This window comes from Peromyscus eremicus, chromosome 7, assembly GCF_949786415.1.
Source record: "Peromyscus eremicus chromosome 7, PerEre_H2_v1, whole genome shotgun sequence".
NCBI lineage: Eukaryota > Metazoa > Chordata > Mammalia > Rodentia > Cricetidae > Peromyscus > Peromyscus eremicus.
The window spans coordinates 57,910,449-57,935,269 of NC_081422.1; the positions used below are offsets into that span (position 1 = coordinate 57,910,449).

The 24,821-nt window shown below is 38.6% G+C and overlaps 1 protein-coding gene across 1 annotated transcript; it reads right to left on the reverse strand.

The window, feature by feature from the left end:
- Nucleotides 1-9,674: 9,674 nt before the first annotated feature.
- C7H15orf61 (chromosome 7 C15orf61 homolog) lies at nt 9,675-14,208 on the reverse strand. Its single transcript, XM_059268068.1, has 2 exons — nt 13,848-14,208; nt 9,675-9,908 (listed from the first exon to the last, which is right to left on the reverse strand). Exons 1-2 carry the CDS (start codon nt 14,191-14,193, stop codon nt 9,781-9,783), a joined length of 474 nt encoding a protein of 157 aa, XP_059124051.1. The 5' UTR covers nt 14,194-14,208; the 3' UTR covers nt 9,675-9,780.
- Between the last annotated feature and the right edge of the window lie 10,613 nt (nt 14,209-24,821).

Consider the following 24,821-nt stretch of genomic DNA (forward strand, 5'->3'; position numbering starts at 1 on the left):
CTCAGATCTGAGCTCAGTGAGACTGAGCCATCTCCAGAGAGCTTACCCATGTCTGAACTCCTGAACCTCATTTCTACTCTTCCTTCTTACGAACACCAGCCTGTGACCCACATGCTTCTTGAACATGCCAGACATCACACCCTGGGGCCTTTGCACTCTCCACTTCCTCTGCTTGGAATCATCTTACCCTTGATATCTACATTATCAACATGGCTTCTTTCACATTCTGTAGTTCTTGTTTTTAGGAGGCTGAGAAATATTTGAGGGCCTGTGAAGGCTTGAGATTGACTTAGAAACATCTGTGCTTCTTCTACCTTATTCAATGAGGTAGGGTCTCTCAAATCAAACCCAAAGGTGGCTGATATGGTTAGTCTTGCTAACTAGCTTGCTCTGGGATCCCTTGTCTCTGCCATCTAAGGCTGGAATTACAGGTGGGCTGACACTCCCGCCCTCCTTAAGCATTTAGGTGAGTACTGGGAATCAGAACTCTAATCCTCAAGCTTATACAGCAAATGCTTAACCATTGAGTCATCTCTCTACCTCAAACAAGCATTTTATTTATGTTGATTCCTGTTTGTTTGTTTAAGGAGAATATGAAGAAACATGAAAGAAAAAAATTAACGGAGTCCAAAACTGTGACAGGCAAATGTGTTCTTATCTATTTTGATAGGAATGAAAATGAGCAGCGGCAAGAATCCCATACAAGCCGGGGTTGGGGTGGGGGGATGACAGACAGATACTCACGGGGCAGCAGCATGAACCAGGCATTGGGAAGCTCTGGTACTCTAAAATGGATGCTTCGTTCATTCAAAATGCACCACATTTAATTTCTGCACAGGGCATTTCCCTTAAGGAAGAATAGGCTAGAGTTTCTAGGAAACAAACTCTAACCTGATCTGTTTCATTGTTAGGCACTTCTGTGTAATTTTCTTTATATGTGGAAGTAGTAATGAAACTTACATTTAAGTGGCTTCTCAATTATCACCTAGCAGAATTACCTTGTGCATTGTAGGACATGTGGAAAGTTGTGACCAAGAATGTGGAACTATAATGTATATGTAAAGCCCTTAGGCAAGTCCTTGAAATAAATAAATGCTTTGTGTTAGATAAGCTCCTTATTATATAGCAAAGATGCTCAAGCTCAGAAAACTGGAAATTACCCTGCTATCCAACCGGTAATGGCTGAGTAATAATTTAAGTCATGTCCATTAAAATGGAGTTTTTGATATTATATGTATATAAATCACCAAACTAAATATCATCATGGGGAATCAGATAGAGGCATGGGGACTTCCAAATCTGTTATCCTACTCAAGAGTTCTTCACCGGCTTCCTAAGAAATTGTTATGCAGCCTCTGAACACCAACAGAAGACTGGCTGCCTTCTGAGAGATGATTGGTTACTTGACAACTCAATCAAAATATTTGTTCTGTTTTAAAAGAGTAAGGCTGAGAGAGGTGTAGCTCAGTGGTATCATGCCCTCTTGGCTTGCACAAGTGCCTGGGTCCCATGCTCCCATGATGATGATGATGGTGGTGGTGGTGATGATGGTGATGATGAAATGATAATGTAAAATAAAGGAACGGGTCTAGCTGGTTCTAGAACTTCTTGTTTCACTTCTGTACATTATCTAAATTTGACTTTACAACAGCAGTTCTCATAGTGTGAGGAAATAGAAAACAACCTTTTGAAATGCTTTAAAAGGACATTGCAACAGGATTCCAATCTCTTATTTTTTGGAAAACATAATTTATTATACCTGACACATGTCAAACTCCGTTGCTGTTCTTATAAGACAGATCTACAGGACTCCCATTAAAGAGTCCTCTTCTTAAGGCTATTAAAGGCAGAGGTTCAATCACATATTCATTCACTTACAGCATTCACTCTATAATAGGTGTCTCAAACAAAAATTACCAACACATGGTTCTCGGCCTGTTGTGTGGAGAAGCAGTCCTTTTGCAGTCCAACTTCTTTATGTAGACTTAAAACTACTAGATTTTGTTGGCAAATAAGGCTACTATAACTGATCTTCAGCTTTGTCAGTGTTGAGTAATTGTCGGATGACGAATGACTGTCAATTTTCAAATGTCATTTAAAGTTAGTGACACTTTCGGGCTAGAGATTGCTCATCAGTGAAGAGTACAGGCTGCTCTTTCAGAGGATCTAGGTTAAATTTCTGGTACCCACATGAGCTCACAGTTGTCTGTAACTCCAGTTCCAGGGGATCTGATAGCCTCTTTTGGCCTCTGTGGGCACCAGGCAAGCTTGTGGTACAAAGACATATATGTAGGCAAAATACTACATAGAAAATACAAATAAATAATTTTTAAATTAGTGATACTACTTGTGTGTGTGTGTTGTTGTTGTTGTTGTTTAAGATTGAATGTGGAACCTCACACATTCAAAGCAAATTCTCTAACATGGAGCTAGCCTAGATTTATATTCAGACTTCCAAATCTTGGCTATTTCATTTGGTAAATTTAAAAGTTCAAAAAAATAAAGTTTGGTATGGCATTGGTGGTATAGTGGTGAGCATAGCTGCTTTCCAAGAAAATAAAATTTTGTTCTTCATCTCTTAGTAGTGGCTGTAATATAATGTGTAAAAAAGGCTTTCAAGATAATCTATTCTCATAAATTATTTTCATCCAATTGTTAAGCAGCTAACATTTTAAAAATAGAAATGATCACTCTTATAAATGTGATTTTGCACTTTTGTATGCTTAGGAAGTATTCATTATTTTGTATGTTTTTATTCTTTAAGGTTTTGGTAGACACTTTTTAGGTGGGGTTTAAATTATGTACTAATATGGAAATAAAGTAAAATGAATCACTTTGTGGTTAGCCAATTCGGCATTCTGTTCCCAAGCAGATTGTTACACAAAATTACTGATATGTTCTAGCAGAAGCAGTAAAGGTTATGTCAAGTAGCTGCTAAAACCCATACTGCATGTGTTAATGATGTCACCTTAACATGCCAGCTTCCCGGGCTGCATAATTGTTTCTGCCAACCCATAAATTTTTGAGTAACAACAAAATTATTGTGATTTTTCTTACTAAATAATTCATACATTACAAAGCATGTATGTAACAAGGCCCATGAATCACCAAAGCACATAATGATCATATATCTAATGACATATCTCTTTTCATAAGATGAATCCAAATAGATTTATGTATTTAGGTTAACTAAAAAGTACTGAGTTTATAAGGTTCATAATTCTATCACCCAGAACAGCGAGAAACTCCAAACCTTCTTTTACGAAGTCCAGTCCTTGTGATTCCCTTTGCAAAACGGCAAGCTTTTGTTTGTTGGAACCCTATAGCATAAACTACTTTTCATGAAGTTTTACAGCTTTTAAATTGATACTATAAATATCTCTGAAGATAAATTAATGATATAATGGAATAGTGCAATGTTCATAGCTGTATTTAAGGGGATAGGAGTGCAACAAAAATAGCTTCGCAGGATCTCCATGGAACCTTGAGCCAGGCCGACCTGCTAGTCCTTGTCCAGCAATGAGGACCTAATGCAGGATGTTCCATCTGCTGCCACTTCACACACTTCACGTGGATCTTGTCTTAAATACTCTCCAACAAAATAGATCTTATTTTAATGCTACTGAAAAAATGGTCCCAGGTGAGATTTTATCTACTTAATTAGAAACTAAATGTCCTAGCTAAAGTTTTGAAGATTCAAAGTCTGCAATATACAAAATATTAAGTTAACCACAATTTAATTTTAAAATCTCAATGTATTTATTGACAATTTCATACAAATGTACACTGTATCTGGGTTATATCTCTCTACTTTCTCCTTCCTCTCCCCCTCAGTCCTCCCAACACGTTCCTTCCACCTTCACGTCCTATTTTATGTTTTGTTTATAACTTACTGAGTCTAAGTGCTCCCTACATGAACATGCGGAGGGACCATCTCCTGGAGCACGGGCAACCTACCAGGAGCCATACAATGGAAGAAAACAGACTCTCCTTTTCCCAACAGCCATCAATTATCCATAGCTCCTCAGCTAGGGCTGGTGGGGTCTTGTGAGCTCCTCTCCATTCCATGCGGAAATAGTTTTGCTTGGGTGAATAATTCTAACACAGTATCTATGCTCACTTTTAGTACAGAAGTTTTCAGTTCTCTAGGACTACAAAGAAGCAGAATTGCTAAAGAATATGGCCTTTTTTTTTTAAGAAATGTGAAACTTGCCCTAAATATTTGCATCCATTTTACATTCCCACTTGTGATGTCCCTGCATCCTGACGTTTTGTGAGATCACACCTTATTAAAAACAACCCAGGAGTAGAGAGATGGCTCAGCAGTCAAGAGGAGACACTTCTCCTCTAGAGGACCTGATTGGGTTCCCAGCACCCACCTTAGAGGGCTAATAACTTCCTGTAACTCCAGCAGAGTAGGCATGACTCTCTTCTGGTTTTTGAGGGCACATGCACACCGTAGCCTAGAGACACATATGAAGGAAATAAAAAAAAAATGTTTGTTTTCTTCGAATTGTATTCATATTCTCAATTAGCAGAGAAGATCTCTAAGCAGTAGCTGAATGGCCAAGGGTTAGTAGAAACTATCTTAGCCACAGTTTTATTAGAAGAAAAAAAAAAAAGGAACGTCTGACCTCCAGTTTACATTAGAACAATAACTTGTAGATTGTGGACACTGCCAGTGACACTTCCTACTGTTAAAAGAAAGCTCGTGTGAATTTGTCAAGCACATAAAATAGTATGAAAGTGAAATATAGTAATTAAGATTTGTGTTCTATTGATTGTGTAGCTTAAGTAATTTTTCATTACTAACATAAGATTTAATAAGTATAAGTAGTTAAAGATTCTGACTTGGCACTAGTCATTAGCATGTAATTGAACTAGTGAAAAAGATCAGTTAAAGCTGTGTTGATTACTACCTTATCTTTGAAAGGCAATTAAAGGCCTCAATCATTGCAACAAGATTTGATTGTGCAGCCTTTATTGGACATTGATCTTTCAGCAAAGTGCAGTTACATTTTCCATTAATTTACAGTAACATAGTTTAGCTCTGATACCCTAGACTGTTGACCCAGGTGAGATGTAATGCTAAGTACTTGTTTAGGTTGAGATGCTCCCAAACGTCATTACCTCATTACTGTCTCAATGCTTGTGCTGAATATAGGAGATACCTGATCTGCTGGCATTAGATAAGGTTTCTGTTATCTGCATTAACTTTCAAGTGAAGTGAAATGAAGATCCTTGTCTTTGATGTCATCCCACACACTTAGACATCATTACTCTTTAATAGATCTAAAAGACATTTTATTGAGAATTTAAAAATATGGCTGTGTCTGTGGTTCTGGATGAACATGAATATAAATGACATGAAATAAAATGTTCTTACAATACATAGGGTTTTAAATTTTTTAAATTTTTATTGCTGGTGTGTGTGTATGTGTGTATGTGGCACATATGTAGAGGTCAGAGGACAGCTTTATGGAACTAGTTTTCTCCTTCTACCTTTATGTGGGTTCTTGGGACTGAACTCAGGTCACCAGGCTTACATGGCAAGTGTCTTTATCTATTGAACCATCTCACTAGCCCTCCATATGGCTTTTTAATAATTAAAAAGTATTTACTGGTGTCAACAATGAGCAAAACTTTTAGTAGGCAAATATATGTGACAAAAATAACTATTTGTAGAACATGGTGCATGAGGACATCAGCACTGAGAAAGTAGGGACTTTTATAATTTTCATTTTACCTGTCTAAGTGTCTTGTGCAGTGCCCATGGAGGCCAGAATAGGGTGTCTGATCTCCTGGACCTGGAGTTGCTGATGATTGTTAGCCCTCATGTGGACACTGTGAATCAAACCTGGGTCCTCTGGAAGACCATTAAGTGCTCTTAACCCCTAAGAAATCCCTCCAGCCCAGAGTTGTTTGTTTTTGTTTTGTTTTGAATATCAGCAACCACTTTCATACTCCCAGATATGTTGATGTCTCTTAAAGCATCAATTCACAGCTTACAGAAGAACTAAGAATTTTTCCTTTAAATTTCCTCTAGTACTTCATAATTGTTATGTGTGGAAATGAGAAGAGAGTAAGTTGTACTTCTCTAAAATGAACATCTTCCCTAAAAGTTATGCCTGGATTATTTTGTCTTTATTGTTGCTGTATTGTCTGTCTATCTATCTATCTATCTATCTATCTATCTATCTATCTATCTATCTACTATCTATCTAGTTTGTAGTATCTGGTGAAATGCCTCCACAGTTAAGAATGCTTATTGCTCTTTCAGAGGACCTGAATTTTGTTCCTAGAACCCATTTAGGTGAATCACAACCACCTGTAACTCCAGCTTCAGGGGTTTGACACCCTTTTCTGGCCTCTGTGGGAACCTGAACACGAGAGAGAGAGAGAGAGAGAGAGAGAGAGAGAGAGAGAGAGAGAGAGAGAGAGAGAGCAAGAGAGAGAGATTTATCTATATCTATATATACAAACAAAAAACTTTATATATATATATATTACATATATCTGTAGAGACAGAGAGAGAGTCAGAGAATGTTGGCATATTCACCCCATCCCTTTCCCCCTTTTGAGTCCCTTCTCCCATTAATCCCCTAGACAATTTCACTTCATTTATACATATATGGTTCATGTTACTATATAAAGTCTAGAAACCACAAATGAGAGAATATATTTGTCTGCGAATGGCCTCAGTTAATGATCATCCAGTTGATCCCATGTTCCTGAAAAATGACACAATTCCATTCTTTGTCACAAGACTGGATACTGTTAAATATAAACTGCATTAAGGAACTCCAGGTAGAAATTCTTGGTCAATGGTTTCATAAACTAAGAAGGACAGGGTCCACTGGGATTTCTCCTGGCTGCCTTAGTTAGGTTAGTGGGTGTGGGCAAACATGCACTCACAGCCTTCAGTCTCTCTCTCTTCCCGTCTCACCTTACTTTTGAAATCCTTCGTTAATGAAACCCTTTATAAATAAAAGGAACAGGAAAATATGTGCTAGAAAAAGACTTTTTACTGGGACAAAAGTAAAACGTGTGCTAAAAAGCATAATCATGGTATATCTTTAAAAAAACTTTTTTTTTACAAAAACAAATTGTGTGTGTGTGTATCACTGTGTTGCACATGTGTGTGCATGTGCAGAGGGCAACTACATGGAGTTGATTCTGTCCTTCTATCCGTATGTGCTTTCCTGGAATCAAACTCAGGTTGCCAGGCTTGCATGGCAAGTCTTTTACCTGATGAGACATCTTGCCAGAGTCATGACACATCTCCAGGTGGAAAGGCCCCTTGCTCTTCTCCGCTTACAGGTGGAAAAAAAAATGAGACACAAACTAGTAGACATTAGCCTTAAGGCAAAAAGACAAAACTGAAGCCAGAAATAGACTCAATCTCCTGGCTTCTTAGATTTACACTCTCTCCCTTCTGGGCTACAATGTTTTTCTGCAATAGGCAACATTCAAGAAAAAGGAAGGGAGGGAGGGAGAGATGGAGGGGAGGGAGAGATGGAGGGGAGGGAGGGAAGAAGGAAGGAAGTTAAAATCTTTGCTGTTTCTTGGGAAGCAAGTTTCATAACAAAAGATTCATTACAAGGTTTAATAAATCCAATGAATTATATTTTATTTTTTGAGCTCTGTCCCTAGCCATCACTGGTTTATCCTTCACCGTGATCAACTTCACATGAGCAAGAGGTCTATTGATTCTCATGTAATACAAGAAAATATTACATTTGCTTAATTGTTACACAGCAAACACACCAGACAAGAAATCAAGGCTCTATTTAATGCTGCAGCAGCAGAGAATTACAGAGATCAATAGGGTAGTTTGTCAAAGATGTTCTCCTAGGAGACTTACCTATCACCATACGGACAAGAAGTCACACTGACTACAGCTATCGAAAAACAGGTAAGCAGAGTCAGCAGTACAGATTATCAGAAATCAAACAGGCCAGTGTGAAAAGGGGTACAACTGGACTGAAAAGCTGTATTTACGGTCTGGTAATTAAAAACTATTTTATCAACCTTGTATTGAGACCAAACCTTTACAGCATGTATTGACATGATCAGCAGCAGCGAACGAGCAGTATTTGACTTAAAATTTATGAGCTATAGTTATTTAACTTTGTCCTTACAGAAGTAATCAGTTCTAGTCTTCTTTGCAAAATGCTAATCTTCATTTTTATTATTAATGAAGCTTAATGTAACACCATCTTCTTTGGGCAAGCTATTATTTAACTAGTGTCAAGCATATTTTTCTGGACTAAATATATTGGCATAAGTACTTCTTTGATTAAAGTGTTACTTAGAATTGTTTAGACAAGTGAACAATACATATATTAGTACAGACCCCTATCTGTAGCACATTTAAAATGACTTCATTTGAGGGGCCCGTTTGTATGATTTCGTTATTGTGATGGTTTCACTCTGAAGTTCACTCTCTATTAACTTGCCAGAAATAACATCCAAATGTTGGTTAGATGAAACTGTGTAAAATGTTTTCCTACAAAAATGTGTAAACACTGCAGTACCAGCAACACATTAACATAAAACGCTATATAATGTATGTTTGTAATTATGAAGTGATCATAAATCTTAAACACCCATTGGTTTAGAAATTAAATAGTCCTACTTAGTTCTCCCTAAATTACTCCAAATTTCAGAAATTTACCATTCATCTGGGTATTTTGTGACTATCTCCAAGGATAAATTTTTTTAATGACTTTGCTTTCAACAACACAATTAGCTTAATAAAATTCTAATGCAAAAGTGGTATCAGGTTTTTAAAATTTCGGCTCACTCCCCATGGTCAGTAAATCTGTGGATATGTGCCATCTCAGTTCACTGCTTTTATAAACAGCTGGCAAACTCAATCTTTCTGGGTCTTTCTAGACCTTAACTTCCTTATAGGTTTGTAGCATGTTATTTTTTAACTTATTAATAATGGGTATTAATTTCATTCACCTTGTTGCACTTACATTGACAAGAGCTGTAACTACATTAAATACTATGGCACTGCATTCTTTTTGTTGTTAGGGTCTCATGTTGCCCAGGCTGATGCTGGAGATGCCCTGCAGACACGAGTGTATCTGAACTCCTAATCTTCTTGCCTCTACTTCCCCAGTGCAGGATCACAGGTGTACACCTGCATTTTATTCCTACCACTTAGTCCAGATAAATAGTATGAGAGCTTTAAAAAACAAACAAAAACACTTCCATGCAAAATCTTAACAGCTGAATGCTTCAGTTTTCAGTTGCAATCAGATTCTCATCTATTTTGAACTTGTCGATGATATCATATCATCTCCACTAAGTATCCAACATCATTTCCTTTCCCCCACATTATATTTCCCCCATTTCCACCATGATTTCCCCTTTTTGTAGAGATAACTATGTTTTCTTTTTTTCACAGTTAATTTAAATTGTTAATAACCAGCTATAGAATCTATGTTCATGGACTCATTTTTTTTTTTTTATCTGTAGTTCAACTTAACCTAGTTCTAGGGAAACAGGAGTGAAGCCACATGTGTTGGTAGTTCCCATTAACTAAACAGTACACAATATATAGTAATGTAAAGAGTTTCCCTCTAGGGGGTAGTGATTCATCTTAAAAAAAAAAAAAAAAAGAAAAAAAAACAACAACACTACACACCAAAGAAAGACAAAGGTGTTTGCCAGCATTTTATTTTAAAAGATCAAAAATAAATATTGCACACGCACACACACATACAAGGGAACAAATTCATTGATATTTGTATTTTTCAATGCATACTTTCAATACATGGCACCTTCATCTTCTTTATTTAGAAAATAGATTGTTATTGGTCCGTAACTGGTATGAACAGTCTCTGTGACTCTGGCAAATAACCAGGAGCCAAGTCCATATAATAAAGTTGGAATACCTAGAAAACAAATGAATATGTTACGTGAGAAGATCAGTGCTTATTAATCATGTACTAACATGTCATGTTACTGATCGTGTAAACAGTCTTCAGCAATGTTAACATAAAGCTATAGAAACAGAAATATATGACCAGATGCTCACTATGATTACTGAAGAGCTGGACTTTATCTCTTTGTGGAACACAGTGGCAATTATGTGAGCCTAGATTTTTTAAAAATATAGATGAGACTGATGTAAACTTTAATGCAGAGCACTTGCTTAATTCATTATTGTCAATTAATTGTGAAGTAATTTTATAAGAATATCCATTAATTTGGTTGTAAATGTCCCTGATTATTTGCTTTAAGCTAAAATTACTAGGTTCACTTTGTTGTTCTTTAAGTTAGATAGGAACACTGATGGATAAAGAAATTTTTGTTCAAATTAGAAACTGGGTCAAATAACTGTCTTCAAAATCTAACTTTTAAGAAGATTTTAGTGTATTGGTATAACAAAGAACACTCTCATTAGTAATTTTGTAATTGATTTGAAAACAATCTTGTTTCAGCTTATCTGCATGGACTCCACAAAGTCTCTCTCTCTCTTTGAAGACTGCCATTAATAAGGTTTTCCTGTTTTATTTGAGATTAACTGCTGCATGTTATATATCAAACTAAATGCATACCATCCAGAAAATGGATTCATATGCATATGATGCTAGTTGGATGTAAAACAGACTTCCATAATTCTTAACTTTTAAGGCACTTATTTAAAATCAATGACTATTAACATATTTAAAAACACTCTGCATGTGTGTGTGTGTGTGTGTGTGTGTGTGTGTGTATAAAACCACAGGCACACAGATCAAAAACAAATATTGTAGGCCCTGCACAAATATTAATTTTATTGCTTCCATGTGGGAAATGGGCAGAAAGAGGCAATTCAGAAAGATAACTGCTCATTTGGAAAATCTCTTTCTAGTTAGTAGAGAAAACAACACATATTCAAGACTGATCGTACTGCTGATTTTTCTTCCTTTCCTCCAGGAATATCCTCACTGTGATATGCTCCCGTTGAATCTCTGTGTTTGAATACTCTGTGATGCCAGAGCTAATGGAGGAGGCTTCAGCAGCTGGTAATGAGATGGTGGGGTGGGGCGCCTGATGCCTCCTGTTCAGGTACTTTTCTACTTTTAGGAGCATACTGGGTTGCAGCTTGTAATTTATTACCACAGAATTGCCTGGAACGCCTATGGAACTTTCTATACTACACTCCTGTCTTTGCCCTGGTCATGCCCCAAAGAATCTCAAATATCTCAAGGGACTGCCACAAAAATAAATCCTCAAAAACTACAATAATAAAGCTATTTGCAAATCATTCATCCAAAAAGAAAAAGGAAAAAAGAGAAAGCAGATCAAGTGGTGTGTGGAGGGAAGGCAGACAGACAAGAGAAGAATGTGACAGGTAGGCATATGTAAGAAAGGAGTGTGGGGTACAGGTGGAAATAATAGTAAAAAAGGAATTCCAATATGACACCACCACTCCAAAACCTGAAAATCATGGGATGAGGAATTTCAAAGGCCTCAGAAGCAATTACTAGTTTTCTCTATAGACAGACACAATGTGCATTTTAAATCAACACTAAGGGTTGAGTGTAAGGAACAGTAGTGACCCTTAGAGTCATTTTTTATGGTATTTATCACAGCTTTCAGGTAAATATTCTTTTAAAATTTATACTTTTGAAAACAAATCATATAAATAAATGCCCCCTAATAAAATAAAGAACTGATTAATGATTACTACTTTAATAATAAGCACACAAAGGAAACATTATCAGTCATGCTTACTGACAGGGGTCAGAGTTGATAAGGGAGTCAGAAATTCTCTGTTGGAATGAATGAGTTTTTTCCACTCTAGAATGCAAGAATAATGCATTATTAAGAAAGATTTGTTGCCTCTGTATTTCACAGATTAAAAATATTTAGTTTGTATGCTTCGAAATAAAAATCTTTAAGATTCTATGAAATGAAAAATTCAGACTACCAGAGACAGAGAACATCAAAATGTACTTGAGAAACAGTTCTTTGCATAATCATTCATTTTGAGTTAACTGAACAGTAGGTAAACAATTGTCGAATTAAGGACTTAAAACAATTGGAACTTTGTAGTAAGGCTTCTATTACCCATTTATTCCAACTGTAAGTTGCTTTTCTTAAATCTTAATTTAGTTCCCAGCAGGATACTTTTAGACTGATAAACCATCAGTAAAATGTCAGTTCCATTGAAGGGAGGGTGGAGAAGAAAGGCTAAAAATGAGTAAACAGAAATCCTTATTATTTACAAAACAGAAAATGAATTATTCTGTTTACTACTCATTTAGAAGGGAGGACGAGGAATAAAATCCTTTGTATTCTTATTACCAACCAAGGACTTCATGATCCAGAGAGGCAAACTGGATCCTGTTACTTAATTCATATTTTCCTTAGTTTAGACCAAAAAAAAAAAAAACCCATAATAAACATTACTAAATTGGTAAAAAGCCCAGAAAAATATTTCAGAGAAAGACAATTTGTATTAAAGCACACAGGAACACTTTCTCTCTTTGCTGTACTTAAAACTCTTCTTCCTATTTACGTTGCAGTTTTTAGAATTTCTAGAAGCCCACGGACTATTAAATTCCTCTTCCACACTAAAAAACAAACAAAAATCACCCCTACATCTGTTGTTTTTTAAAAAGGTTTTACTTTTCTATGTGAGAATGTGAATTTTTTTTCTTTTGGTGTCTTAATGACCTACACCTAAAAGAGAGCCCTTAATCATGACAGTTATCTTAAAGGAAATGTTAATTTTAAATTGTGACATTTTAAATAAAGGATTCAGTCTATTCAGTTTACCTATCACTTGGCCTTACAGTTTTCCTATCTGTCACTCTATGTTTGGAAAAGAATGATTCCTACTGACTCTGAAAATGCTAAAAATAAACTCATTTTCACAACTAGTTAGCACTCCAGCTTTTCCACATACTTTCAGCCTCAAGTTTCTAAATCATCACATATCAACTTCATACCAATCTCAGTTAGTGGGCATGCTCTGTATAATCCATCAGCCAAGTAATGAGACATTTTAAAAGGATTATATACATTGCTGTATAATCTCCTTCCTGGATTAAGCCTAGGGCAGTGCCAGTGACACAATAGTTCAAAAATCCCTTAAATGAGATATGAGTTATAAGCAGAAATGACTATGCCTTATTCAATTTAATGAACTATTGGATTATCTGTAACACTAGTACAGTTGCACAGAGTTTAATGTAATTTTGGATTAAAAAAAATTGGGGTTATACTGATTCAGCTTCCCTGTGTAGCGTTTGAGTGACTGAAATCTATATCTAAGTTTTTTTTTCTTTTTTTTAGTAGCTATTAATAGGTTCAAAACATCTCGAGGACTTGTATTTTTTCCGTCCTCTATAAAATGCTATCACCTCTACGATCCATTACCTGCTGATAAACCGAAAGAACATAAACATCTAGCGGGAGGAGATAGTCAGAATTAGATCTTCAGGAACTAACCAGGCAGCCTCTTTCAAATATCTTTCACCTGAGAAAATTATGACTGGAGAAAACCTACTGCTCTTAGCAAAACACACTTGCTGAGATTTCAACAAAAAGAAGACAAAGAAACTTTAGAAGTCCGTCCAGTTTTTGTCCTCCAAAGGCTCCCAGTGATGAGCGCGGGAATGTCTCCTGCCAAGCAACTAGAGAGCCACTGTCTAAGCGGGGGCGTTTCCTGACTCGCTCCTCGCTGCCCAAGGCAGGGTCCTCCTGCCTGGACAGTGGCAGGGCACGACCTCAAGGGAGATGCAGGCAGCCCGCTGGGGCTGAGCGGCGTGCTAGTGGGTCAGGAGCCGTCCCCCAGGGCCGGAGGAGTCCCTGGGTCAGGCGAGGGCGCCGCCACTCACCCAGGTTGATGACCTTGAGCGCCGTGAAGAAGCGGTCCTGCGCGGCCAGGTCCTGCCACGGCGCCTTGGAGCAGTGGTACTTGATGAAGGGGAAGCAGCCGGTGCGCAGGACGTGGTAGTTGGCGCCCGGCACGGGCCAGTTGAAGTGCGACAGGCCGAACTGGTCGTTGTGGACCGCGCTGTAGGGCACGCAGAAGGAGGTCCAGTGCGGCAGGCGCCGCTGCAGCAGGTGCCGCGTCAGCACCTCCGAGGCGCGGGGCTTCGGGCGGGAGGCGGCGCCCAGGGCCCAGGGCCTGCACAGCAGCAGCCGCAGCGCGGCCTCGTGGGCCCTCCGCAGGGCCTCCATGACCGGGGCGCGCCAAAGAGCAGGCCCCGGGCCCCTGGGGGCGCGCCTCCGGGGGCGGGGCCGCCCGGAGTGCGTGCGCATGCGCACTTCCCCACCCCCGTCCCCCGGCATGGGCTGGGAACGCCCAGCGGGCGGCGCGCGGGTGAGAGCGCCCTGGGTGGTCTGGGGTGTGGCGCGTGCGCACAGCGGCCCGTGGCCTCTGGCGGACGGGAGGGCGGAGCGACTGCGCAAATCCGAAAAAAAAAAAAAAATGTCACCTGTGGCCTCAGGTATCATTTGTAACCGTGGAGAGGGGAGAGAAACGCGAATGTTAAACAACCCACCTGAACAGCTGACTGGTAGATTCAGGCGCTGGGCTGCTCAGGGATGCTGAGGAGCGGGAGGTGTGCTCCGGCAAGTGAGCTGACACCAAGGCCTGTTAGTGGCCTGGCCTCGACATCTGGTGACCTCGGATGGCACTTTTTTGCTGATGTCCTCACAGTGGCGTTCACTGTCCAGACTGAATCCTACCTAGATAGTGCAAGATTTAAAAGGGTCAGGCGCTGGGCGGTGGTGGCGCACGCCTTTAATCCCAGCACTTGGGAGGCAGAGCCAGGTGGATCTCTGTGAGTTCAAGGCCAGCCTGGTCTACAAAGCGAGATCCGGACAGGCACCAAAACACCAGAGAAACCCTGTCTCGAAAAACCAAATAAGTAAATAAATAAATAAAAGGGTCAGGCGTGGTAGCCCTTGCCTGTAATCCCAGCACTGAAGAGGCTGAGGTGTGAGGATGCGGAGTTGGAGGCCAGGCTGGGCTACACAGAGGAGAGCCTGTCTCAAAAAACAAACAAACAAACAAAAAACCAAGCGAACCTGAAAAGAAGAAAGGAGTCTTTCTCATTCAGTGCCCTGAAGCTCAGAGACACCTCCCTCCTGAGAACACGGTAAATACCAGAACAGGAGATGGTAGTCACCCACCTATATAATCCTCAATCACTCACTTTTAATCTATTATTGTAAGGAAAGCATTTCTCAAACTTTGTAGCATATTGAGGTAATGCCTAACATACCACTTGTTTTCTGAAGTATTGTTACTCTTAGTTGTCCTCAACTTACGTGGAGAGAACACATAAATAGGAAGAGGTTTCTGGAAAGCACCTTACGCAAATGAGGTAATTATGTGTGTAGGTACCATATAGCAATCATTATTTGCTGAAAATTCAAGAAGGATGTAGAATTTGTTTTTTATAGTCTCCACTTTTGAGATAGTTAACATTGAGTTCATTCTACAAAGAGGTCAAATATTTAGGAGGTCTTGTAGTTATACAAATAGTTTGAATTTTATAAGATTCCCTATTAGATACCAATTTTTTTCAGAAAAAAATTTAGGTGGAGGCATGATGTGTTTATCTATGAAGAAGAGTAACTAGGAGGATTGTTGAAGGGAGGTGGGGAGATGCTGCAGTGCCATCATTTTCAAAGTTTTAATAATAGAGTCCTTTTTCAGACAAAATCTGTCACAGAATTCCAACATATAAAGTAAATTATAAATGCAATGTGTTTATTTTTAAACACTTATAAATTTATGTTTTTAATAGTAATATCGTAGGTAAACTGGCTCCACAACAAAATCAAGGATGGTTTGTTGTCTTTGGGTTTTGTTTTGAGTGGGGAGGGGATTTATTAGAGGTAAATCAAGTAGATAAAATAATAAATGTGGCATTTGCAGAACCAGATTCAGAAAGTGGGAAAGAGTGGAGGGAGCCTGGACAGTGAAGACATAGGTAAGAGCAGACCGAGAACTTTCGTAGCAAGGATGCCCAGCCAGGCCCACTGTCACTGCACTTTCAACTGTGGTTTTTTAAATTGTAAAACAGTGACAGTTATAGCTTGTATTCTTTCCTACATCTTCTGCTTTGGCTGTTTGCTATTCAGAAAAATCCTGATCTTTCCAGAGAAACAATTTCTTAAAAAGTGGATTTTTAATGTTTCACCTTAAGCATGAGCACATGCTTCTGTTTTATCTATCTATCTATCTATCTATTCAAATGGCAGCAGAAAATTGAGAACTACACTAAACTAACCTATCATCAAATTAACATGTGGTCAGATAGCAATGTGTTAACTTTGGGCATAGACTTTTTGATGATATAAAAATTCAATGAAAAATGAAATTGAGTTAAACTCGTACTGAGATCATGGGATACAGCATGTCTGAGAAACTCTAGGTTCTGTGGCATATGAGATTAGAAAAAACAAAACCCACTGATATAGATAACCAGATACTACATAAGTTCACCATTTTTTGTCATTATGCAGGCTTTGAAAAGTGCTAGTGATCAGAAGGACTAATGTTGGACGATGCTGTGTTGGGTCAACCTCATCACAGGTAAAGATTTTCCCTAATGCAAGGCTGTTTGACTCTCCCTCTCTTTTCTAGTCTAATGTAAAATGTTCTTCTAATGAAAGTAGACAGATGGTGGGCCATTCTCCATTTTAGAATGTTCTACAGACCAGAAGAAATATGTCAACAAACATTGTGTTCACCCCACTAATAGGCCAAAACTTGGGAGTCTTCTAATCATGTAAATTGTTTGTTACATATATGCATATAGAATAGTCTCCTAAATATTAAAATATTCTCCTAAAATCATTAAAGAAAAGGCAATCCAATAGAAAGAGAACTGGACATAACAGAAGTGAAGACATCCTGGTATGCAATAAATGTGTAAAATATACATAATAAAGCATCATTTGAGAAGTGGAAATTAAAGTCACAATACAGTAGCATCATATACCCTTTAGAATTGCCAAAGTTGAAAAGACTGAAAATTCTAAGTGTTGAGGATATGGAGAAAAATTTTCCAAAGTGGAGCAATTGGCTTTTTTTAAGACTTATTTCTTTATATTTTATATGTTTGGGTGTTTTACCTGCCTGCATGTCTGTGCACCATGTGCATGTCTTGTGCCAGTAGAAGCCAGGAGAGGGCATCAGATCAGTTGGGACTGGAATTACTGCTGGTTGTGAACCACTATGTAAGTGCTAGGAATTGAACTCTGATCCTCTAAAAGAGCAGCCAGTGCTCCTAACCCTGAGCCATCTCTCCAGGAAAGTGGAATTCTTTCCCCCTGACCCTCCTCCCCCTTGCTCCCCCGTGTGTGTGTGTGTGTGTGTGTGTGTGTGTGTGTGTGTGTGTGTGTGTGATAGTCTTGTTATATTTCACAGGCTGACCTTGAACTTGCTATGCTCTTATCTCAGCCTCATGTCCATGGCTTGGCCAGACATATTATAGGTGAATATATGCATGCCTTATGACACAGATCTTGCACTACTCCTAGGTCTATACCTATATTGTCTTATTTGGGCAGCCATAACAAAAATTTCACTCACTGGGTGGTTTTAAACAGTAGAAATTTATGTCTAACTGGGGCTATACAAGGTATTGACCAGTTCCACTCCCCTGAGAGTTTTCTTCCTGGCTTGCAGATGGCTGCCTTATCATTGTACCCTTATATGGTGGACCTACTTTTTACAGTCCCTCTCAGGTTTCAGCTCCACTGAAGAGGTGAGCACCTCTTCTCAGGCCGTTTTCAGTTGTAGTCATCCTAGGGTTTTGGCTTCACCATATGAGCTTGGATGTATGTGGAGGGAAACACATTCAGTCTATGACAATACCTAACGTAAATTGTGAATTATGCTCTCCAAAGCACATTTACTAGAATATTTGCAGTGTCACTATTCATATTTGTAATATTTGATCTATGAATTACACATATCAACTCTATGTCCATGGTTATATATCTTATTAGTGTTTTCAGTTGTGTGGAGCTTATTCAGCACCTCGTGCGTGCTAAGCAATGTTCTGCTACTGAACTACGTCCTCAACCCTTACTGTTAGTGTTTATTAGGGATCTAGAGAAAAAATATCTCTTTACACCTAATCTTGTGGATATGTTATTGTGGGGGGGCACACACTATTTATTTTCATCTTTTATTGTAGGGTCTTTTTGTTTGCTTGCTTTTTTGTTTGTACTTTGAGACAAGGTCTCAGTTGTCACCCAGGCTGACCTCAGACTTAGGAACTGAAGCAGTCCTGCCACCTCAACCTTTCAAGTAGCAGAAATTGTAGGTGTGCATCACCACACCCAGCTCTCATGTTGTTTTACAATCTTAGAGGGAGATCCTGATTTACTTCCCATTACCTGAAGAAGTTTTGCTTGCTGAATTTCATTGACCACGGCCAACAAGAAGAGTGTAGTATAAGCTAGTTAGAGAAAGTAAGATGACATTTACATAACTTATTACAGTGTATTGTTATAATTCTTATATTTAATTTTTAATAACTCATTACCAACTTATTTATAAATTAATATTTTTGATCAATATGTATGTATAGAAAAAAGCAGGACATATAGGGTTCAGTATATCTGAAGTTTCAGATATTTTCTGGGGCATCTTGGGAAGTATCCTCTGTAGATAAGCAAATACCACTGTATTATAATAATGTGATTTAAAACAGAGCAGGATTAGGATGTAGATTTTAATTCACTTACATTCTTAGAGGAAAAATTAAGGAAATCATACTACCATGCATATGTCAGCATGTTAGTAAAAGACGGAGGGCATAAAATGTGAGATTAAAATGTTTATATTTAAGATTTCATTTAGAATTTCTTGTTTGGGGCTTAATGACTTTTGGTTCAGGGAAGTAAGACTAAGGAGATGATTTTGTGCAATCTTACTCCATCATGGTTAGATGTAATCACAGGTACCAAAGTAGCTTCAGACCCAGGCTTCCTCACACCCATCTCTGTGTAATGGCCCAATGCCCTCTAAGCCAAGCTCAACGCTAAAAACAGCCAAATAAATATTCATTAATTATCCCACTCTCATCAGTGGCAAACACTACTTACTGCTCAATCCTGTACTCTTACATCATATTGTCAAGGACAATATATATGGGCTTTATGCAATATTATCTTCATGGAAGAAGTTGCTAGGAAAGGAAGGGATTGCTGTATTCTTTGCTTTTAAATATTTATTTTTATTTTATGTTCATTGGTGTTTTGTCTGCATGTATGTCTATGTGTGGGTGTGAGAAGCCCTGGAATTGGAGTTACAGACAGGTGCTGGGAAGTGAACCCGGGTCCTTTGAAAGAGTAGCCAGTGCTTTTAACCACTGAGCTATCCCTGCAGCCCCAGAATGCCGTATTCCTATCCAGATCTTGAGTCTTCTGAACTCATTGATGTTCTGACAGCTCCAAGGAATTGGCCATTTGCTGAGGCTGCTGTTGTAAAGCATGTCACTAAGAGTTACTCTGGCAAAGTATTTACTGTTAGTAGTGGATCTGATGACTTTGTCTCCAAATACCTTGTGTCTAAACACTCTCTCTTTGTGTCTCCCTTAACTGTGATATAAACTCTCAGTGCTGAGGATATATGTGTGGTTTCTAAACCTTTGTGACTCCAGTACCTAGGGCAGCACTTGACATGTTGTAAGTGCTATTCTTGAATAATTGGGGATGGATGAAAGTGAATACAATTAGTATATTTAAGGGATGTTGGAGAAAGGAACTTATACTATGTAGGTTCAGTGGTTTTAGTCTAATTTAGTTAAAATGTTAATTTGGGCAGTTGGCAAAATTAAACTGCAAAATAGGTATGAAATGTATCCAAGATCATCTATCAAAATCAAGTAGAAAATCCCTGGCCTCTGGCTACCAGTGAGCTTTTCATTAAAGGCAGTTCTACCCCCATTATCTGGTGTAAGTGTTGGCACTCTGAAATCTGGCAAGAAGATACATTTATAACTTTGTAAACCAGATAACCATACATGCTGATAGATAATGGAGTCTATCACATGGGCATGTTTCCAGGATTGCAAATCTTCATAATATATAGCCAGTGTTTGGAGTTGCCCTTGAAAAGATGGCCAAATAAATTCAAATTCATATTATGCATAGATCAAAGTTATTGTCCTGCTATTAAAAGGAACCTTATTGACAGACATATTTGTGAAAAGTCTGTGGTATTTTTGTAACATGAATCATATTCAAATCAAATCCCAAAGGTGTGTTGGCTCCATTGCTGGTCTTCAACTGACAGTGGCTTTTAACCCTTTATCTTTAACTGTCTCTGTGCCTCCCCAGTCCCCACTGTCAAGTAGTTAATGATCTATAAACAGATACTGCCCTAAGGGAGCTCTCCATTTAAAGGGGCCCTGAATCATTTTATAATGGAAATATAGCAGAGTAGTCACTGATTTATGATTTGTCAGTAAAGGTTTTTGAAGTGAAATTCTGTGATATTTTCAGATGGAACAGGATTTTCACTTCTATCTCATCATACTACGTTTTCTCCATTTTTCCCCCTTTGGAGAAAACTTTCAAAAAATTGATCTGCATTTATGTTTTTCCTTGTATGAAACACCATTTTTCCTGTATGTCCATGTCTTAGTTTCTTAAGCTAGAGGGTACTAATAACAATGTCATAATATCCACCAATCGCTGAACATTTATTATATCTTGGTTGGTTTGTATCTATTGTCTCATATAAAGAGTTCTCAGCAGTGTATCATTTCCTCATTGCCACACTGGGGAAATAATTTCAGGGATTAGGAGGGTAGTGTCATGTGCAGCCAAGACAAGCTGGAATCTGAACCTAAATAAGCAGAGCTATAACAAACTCATGGTTTGTCAACAGTTTAAAAGTGTCAGATTCAGATATAACTGTGGGTAACATGCTGCCGGCCGCAGGAATATATCATAAGAACTCAGCTGGTTATGGCAAAGTCACTACCTGGAGGAATCAGGGAATTCCTCCAGAGGAAGCCAAATCCCAAGGAGTTTTTGGTGTTACTTGGCTTGTTATATATCAGCTGAATTCTGTTATGAAAATCATGTGTGCCTTCATAGTTTTCCCAATTGACTTTTCCCCAAGAAGGACTAACAGTGTGGACTGATCACTCTCTGGACATACACATTCCAGGTATTTGGAGAACAGTCTCAGGAAAGGCTTTCTCTGGAATCAGATATCTCCGTTAGCCACTTTCAAGGACTACAGGAAACACCACCCAGAGGGGCGCCCAACTTCGAGGATAACAATGATAACAGCCCACATGCAAATCTCCTGACTTAAATTCCACAAGGAGACACCACCTAGGAGAGGTGGACGTTAAGTAATAGCTTTACACAATTTAGCTCGGACCCTCCCTTTATATTCTGGGATTTCCAGGGCACAGGACGGAGAAGAGAAAAGAGAATGGAAGAACTAGATGGGTAAGAACTTGAGAGGAACAAACTGAGATGGGGAAGAACTAGCTTGAAGGGCTAGAAGAGAGGACTAGAGGAACGAGATGGAAGATGAGGAAGAGCCAGATGGGGAAGAACAAGATGAGGAAGACCCAGATGAGAGAGAAGGAGATGGAAGAGGAGCTGATAGGGGAAAGAACTAGATAGATGAGAACCTAGAAGGGACAGAACTAGATGTAGGAATTAAGATAGAACCTAGAGGGGACAGTAGATAAATATAGAGAAATCAGGCAAGAAAGGAGCTAGACATGAGAACAGAATAGAAGCTATGTAGAGAGAGAACTATCACAGAATAATAAAGTATATGGACTAAGGAGTTTTGTGTACATAGATTCATTTCTTTCCATCAAAGATTAATTATCAGCTGGTTGTAGATTCTTCCCGGACCCTGGGAGGGGACTATCGAGGGGCTGGACCCCCATAGTCCCCGATAGTAACACAGTCTTATTGTTTGTTTTTGCTTTTTTTGGGGGGCCCGCCATTCAGCTCCCAAATAAATCACACAGAGGTGTAGTAGAATATTATTTTAAGCTGTGTTACTTTTGTTTATGTTGCATTTGTTGAACTCTGTGAAGCTGTGTTACTGTGCCTGTGTAAAACACCTGATGGTTTAATAAAGAACTGGCCAATAGAAAGGCAGGAGAAAGGATAGGTGGGGTTGGCAGGCAGAGAGGGGATATTGTAGATATAATTCTAAACGGTCTTATTAAATAAGAAACACAGAGCCAAATAAAGAGTTAAAAGCCCAGAGATCGAGCAGTAGCCAAGAGCTAAGACCACCTTATCTTACCACTCGCTGCCATCCTTCCCCTCAGAGAGAGACCTTCTTCCTGTGCCCTGTCTTTTTATTGCCTTTCTGTTCTGCCTTCTCATTGGCTGTAAACCCAACCACATGACTTCCTCGTCACTGCTTGTCTATACAGACCTCCAGGTCTCTATGGTTCGGTTCGTACTGAGATTAAAGGTTCAGGTCACCGCTTGGCTGTGTCCTTGAACACACAGAGATTCTGCCTGATTCTGCCTGCTATGTGATTGGATTAAGGGCATGTGTTACCACTACCAGACTTCTGCTAAATGGCTTGCTCTTAGCTCTGATCTCTAGGCAATTTTATTAATATACAAATAAAATCACATTTCAGTACAAAAAAAATCACCATAGGATATAGAGGGAGAAAACTGGGAGGAGGGATCTAAGATCTAGGAGGAGCCAGAGAAGGAGAAGGACATCAGGGGCCAGCCACCCAGCTACACAACCAGCAACAGAAGTAAGAGAATGGGAAAAGCCCAGAGGCAAAAGGTAGACGGGATAAGTTAAGGAGAGCTGGCAAGAAACTAAATCTAGCTAAGGCTGGGCATTCATAATTAAGAATAAGCCTCTGTGTGTGGTTTATTTGGGAGCCGGGTGGTGGGCCCGCACAGAAGAGTAAAATATCAATAACAACACGGAGCCTTTTTCTTAATTATAAATACCCGGCCCTAGCTTGGCTTAGTTTCTAGCCAGCTTTTCTTAACTTAATTTATCCTGTTTACCTTTTGCTTCTGGGCTTTTCCTGTTCTCTTACTTATGTAAATCTTACTCTTACTCCGTGGCTTGCTGTGTAGTTGTGTAGCTGGCCCCTGGGTCCACCTCCTTCCCTGGCTCTTCCTTTTTTCACTTCTCCATCTCTTTTCTTCCTCTATATATTCTCTCTGCCTTCCAGCCCTGCCTATCTTTTCTCCTGCCTTGCTATTGGCCATTCAGTTTTTTATTAGACCAGTTAGATATTTTAGACTGGCACAGTAACACAGCTTCACAGATTTAAACAAATGCAACATAATCAAAAGTAACACACCTTAAAATAATATTCTACAACATTTCCTCCTTTTTGTCTAATTAAAAAGAGGTCTTAACTTAAACATAGTAAGGCTATATACAATAACAATTATCAAGTAACGATTACATTCACAATATTCTGCTCGTTTGTAGTTAGCATATTCAGAGATAATAATACATTATCTATCCTATCTTAGTGAATCCAAAGTTTTACACCTAACTTACTTTCTATCATAACTACAAAAAATCTGCAAGTATAACTATCTAGTCTTCAACTCCATCAAAGGCCCAGAAGGATGTAATATTACCTAACAACAGAGACATTTTGCTGCCTGGACAGTCACCCAAAGTTCCTCTGCAATGTTGGGGAATCCATCTTCAGCCTACAGACCCAAAGTATCTGGCAGACTTTTCTATGAAGCAGGAATTTTGGACTGTCCTGCCTTGTTTTGGCAAAGTTCGTCAGTCACTTTCCTGTGTCCTGCAGAACATCTGGCAGACTCTTCTGTGACAAAGGAATTTTGAAGGACTATCCTGCCTTGTTTTGGAAAAATTCAACACTTTTTCCTGTGTGTCCTGTATGTCCAGTCTGCACAGCACATTGTCAGCAGTCAAAGGCAAAAGCAGTTTCTTTGCTCATTGGCTAGCTTTGCCACAAGGAAAGCAAACTCCATAAGCAGTTTCTTCAGTGCCCATCATCTCTGAAGTAAATTGGTGCTGCCAGGAGCAGATGTGTCTCATTGTCATGAAAAGTCCTAGGTTAACAAAAAATTTTAAATGCCATATTCTGTATGTCTATGAAAGGTTTAAAGACAATCTATCTATCTAAAATATATCTATATGATCTGGAAAGCATACCTAACATCTACAATTTTAATTATTGTAAATGACTAATCACTAACCTATGTTTCCTGATTATCCTATATAGTTTATAACAGCTTTCAAAAACTAGAATTTTACCTTACATTTTTAAATAAACTGTATAAGTACAATACCTTAAACAAGAATAGAAATGTATATACAATATATTATAACAAAAGTAACTTTAAATTTTTATCAATATACAAAAATCCTTTAAACAAGAGTAGAAACATATATACAGTGTAACAAAAATAACTTTAAATTTGTATCAATATACTATATTCTCCTAAATGATAACAGACATCCGTAACCCACCAAATAACCAACAGCCACCCACCCCCACCCTCCACCCCCCACCCCCACCACCCTAATTCTTGGGAATGTGGGCATAGTTTTCTCCATACTTCTTCCTGCTGTCTGTGGACAAAGTATCTTTAGGGTCCCAGAGAGAAAATTTTGAAATAATGACCAAGTCCTGTGAAGACCAGCAGTAACCTTTGCTGATAGATATCACCTGTCAAGATTCAGGAGGTCTGGCCTGATCAAACCTGATCCATATTAACCCTGAAGGAATCCACAGCCTCTCATCTCCTGTGGGAACAAAACTCCAAAGCATTTTTGAATTCCATTTGACAAATATATTTTTTTGACTTTTTAAAAGTTA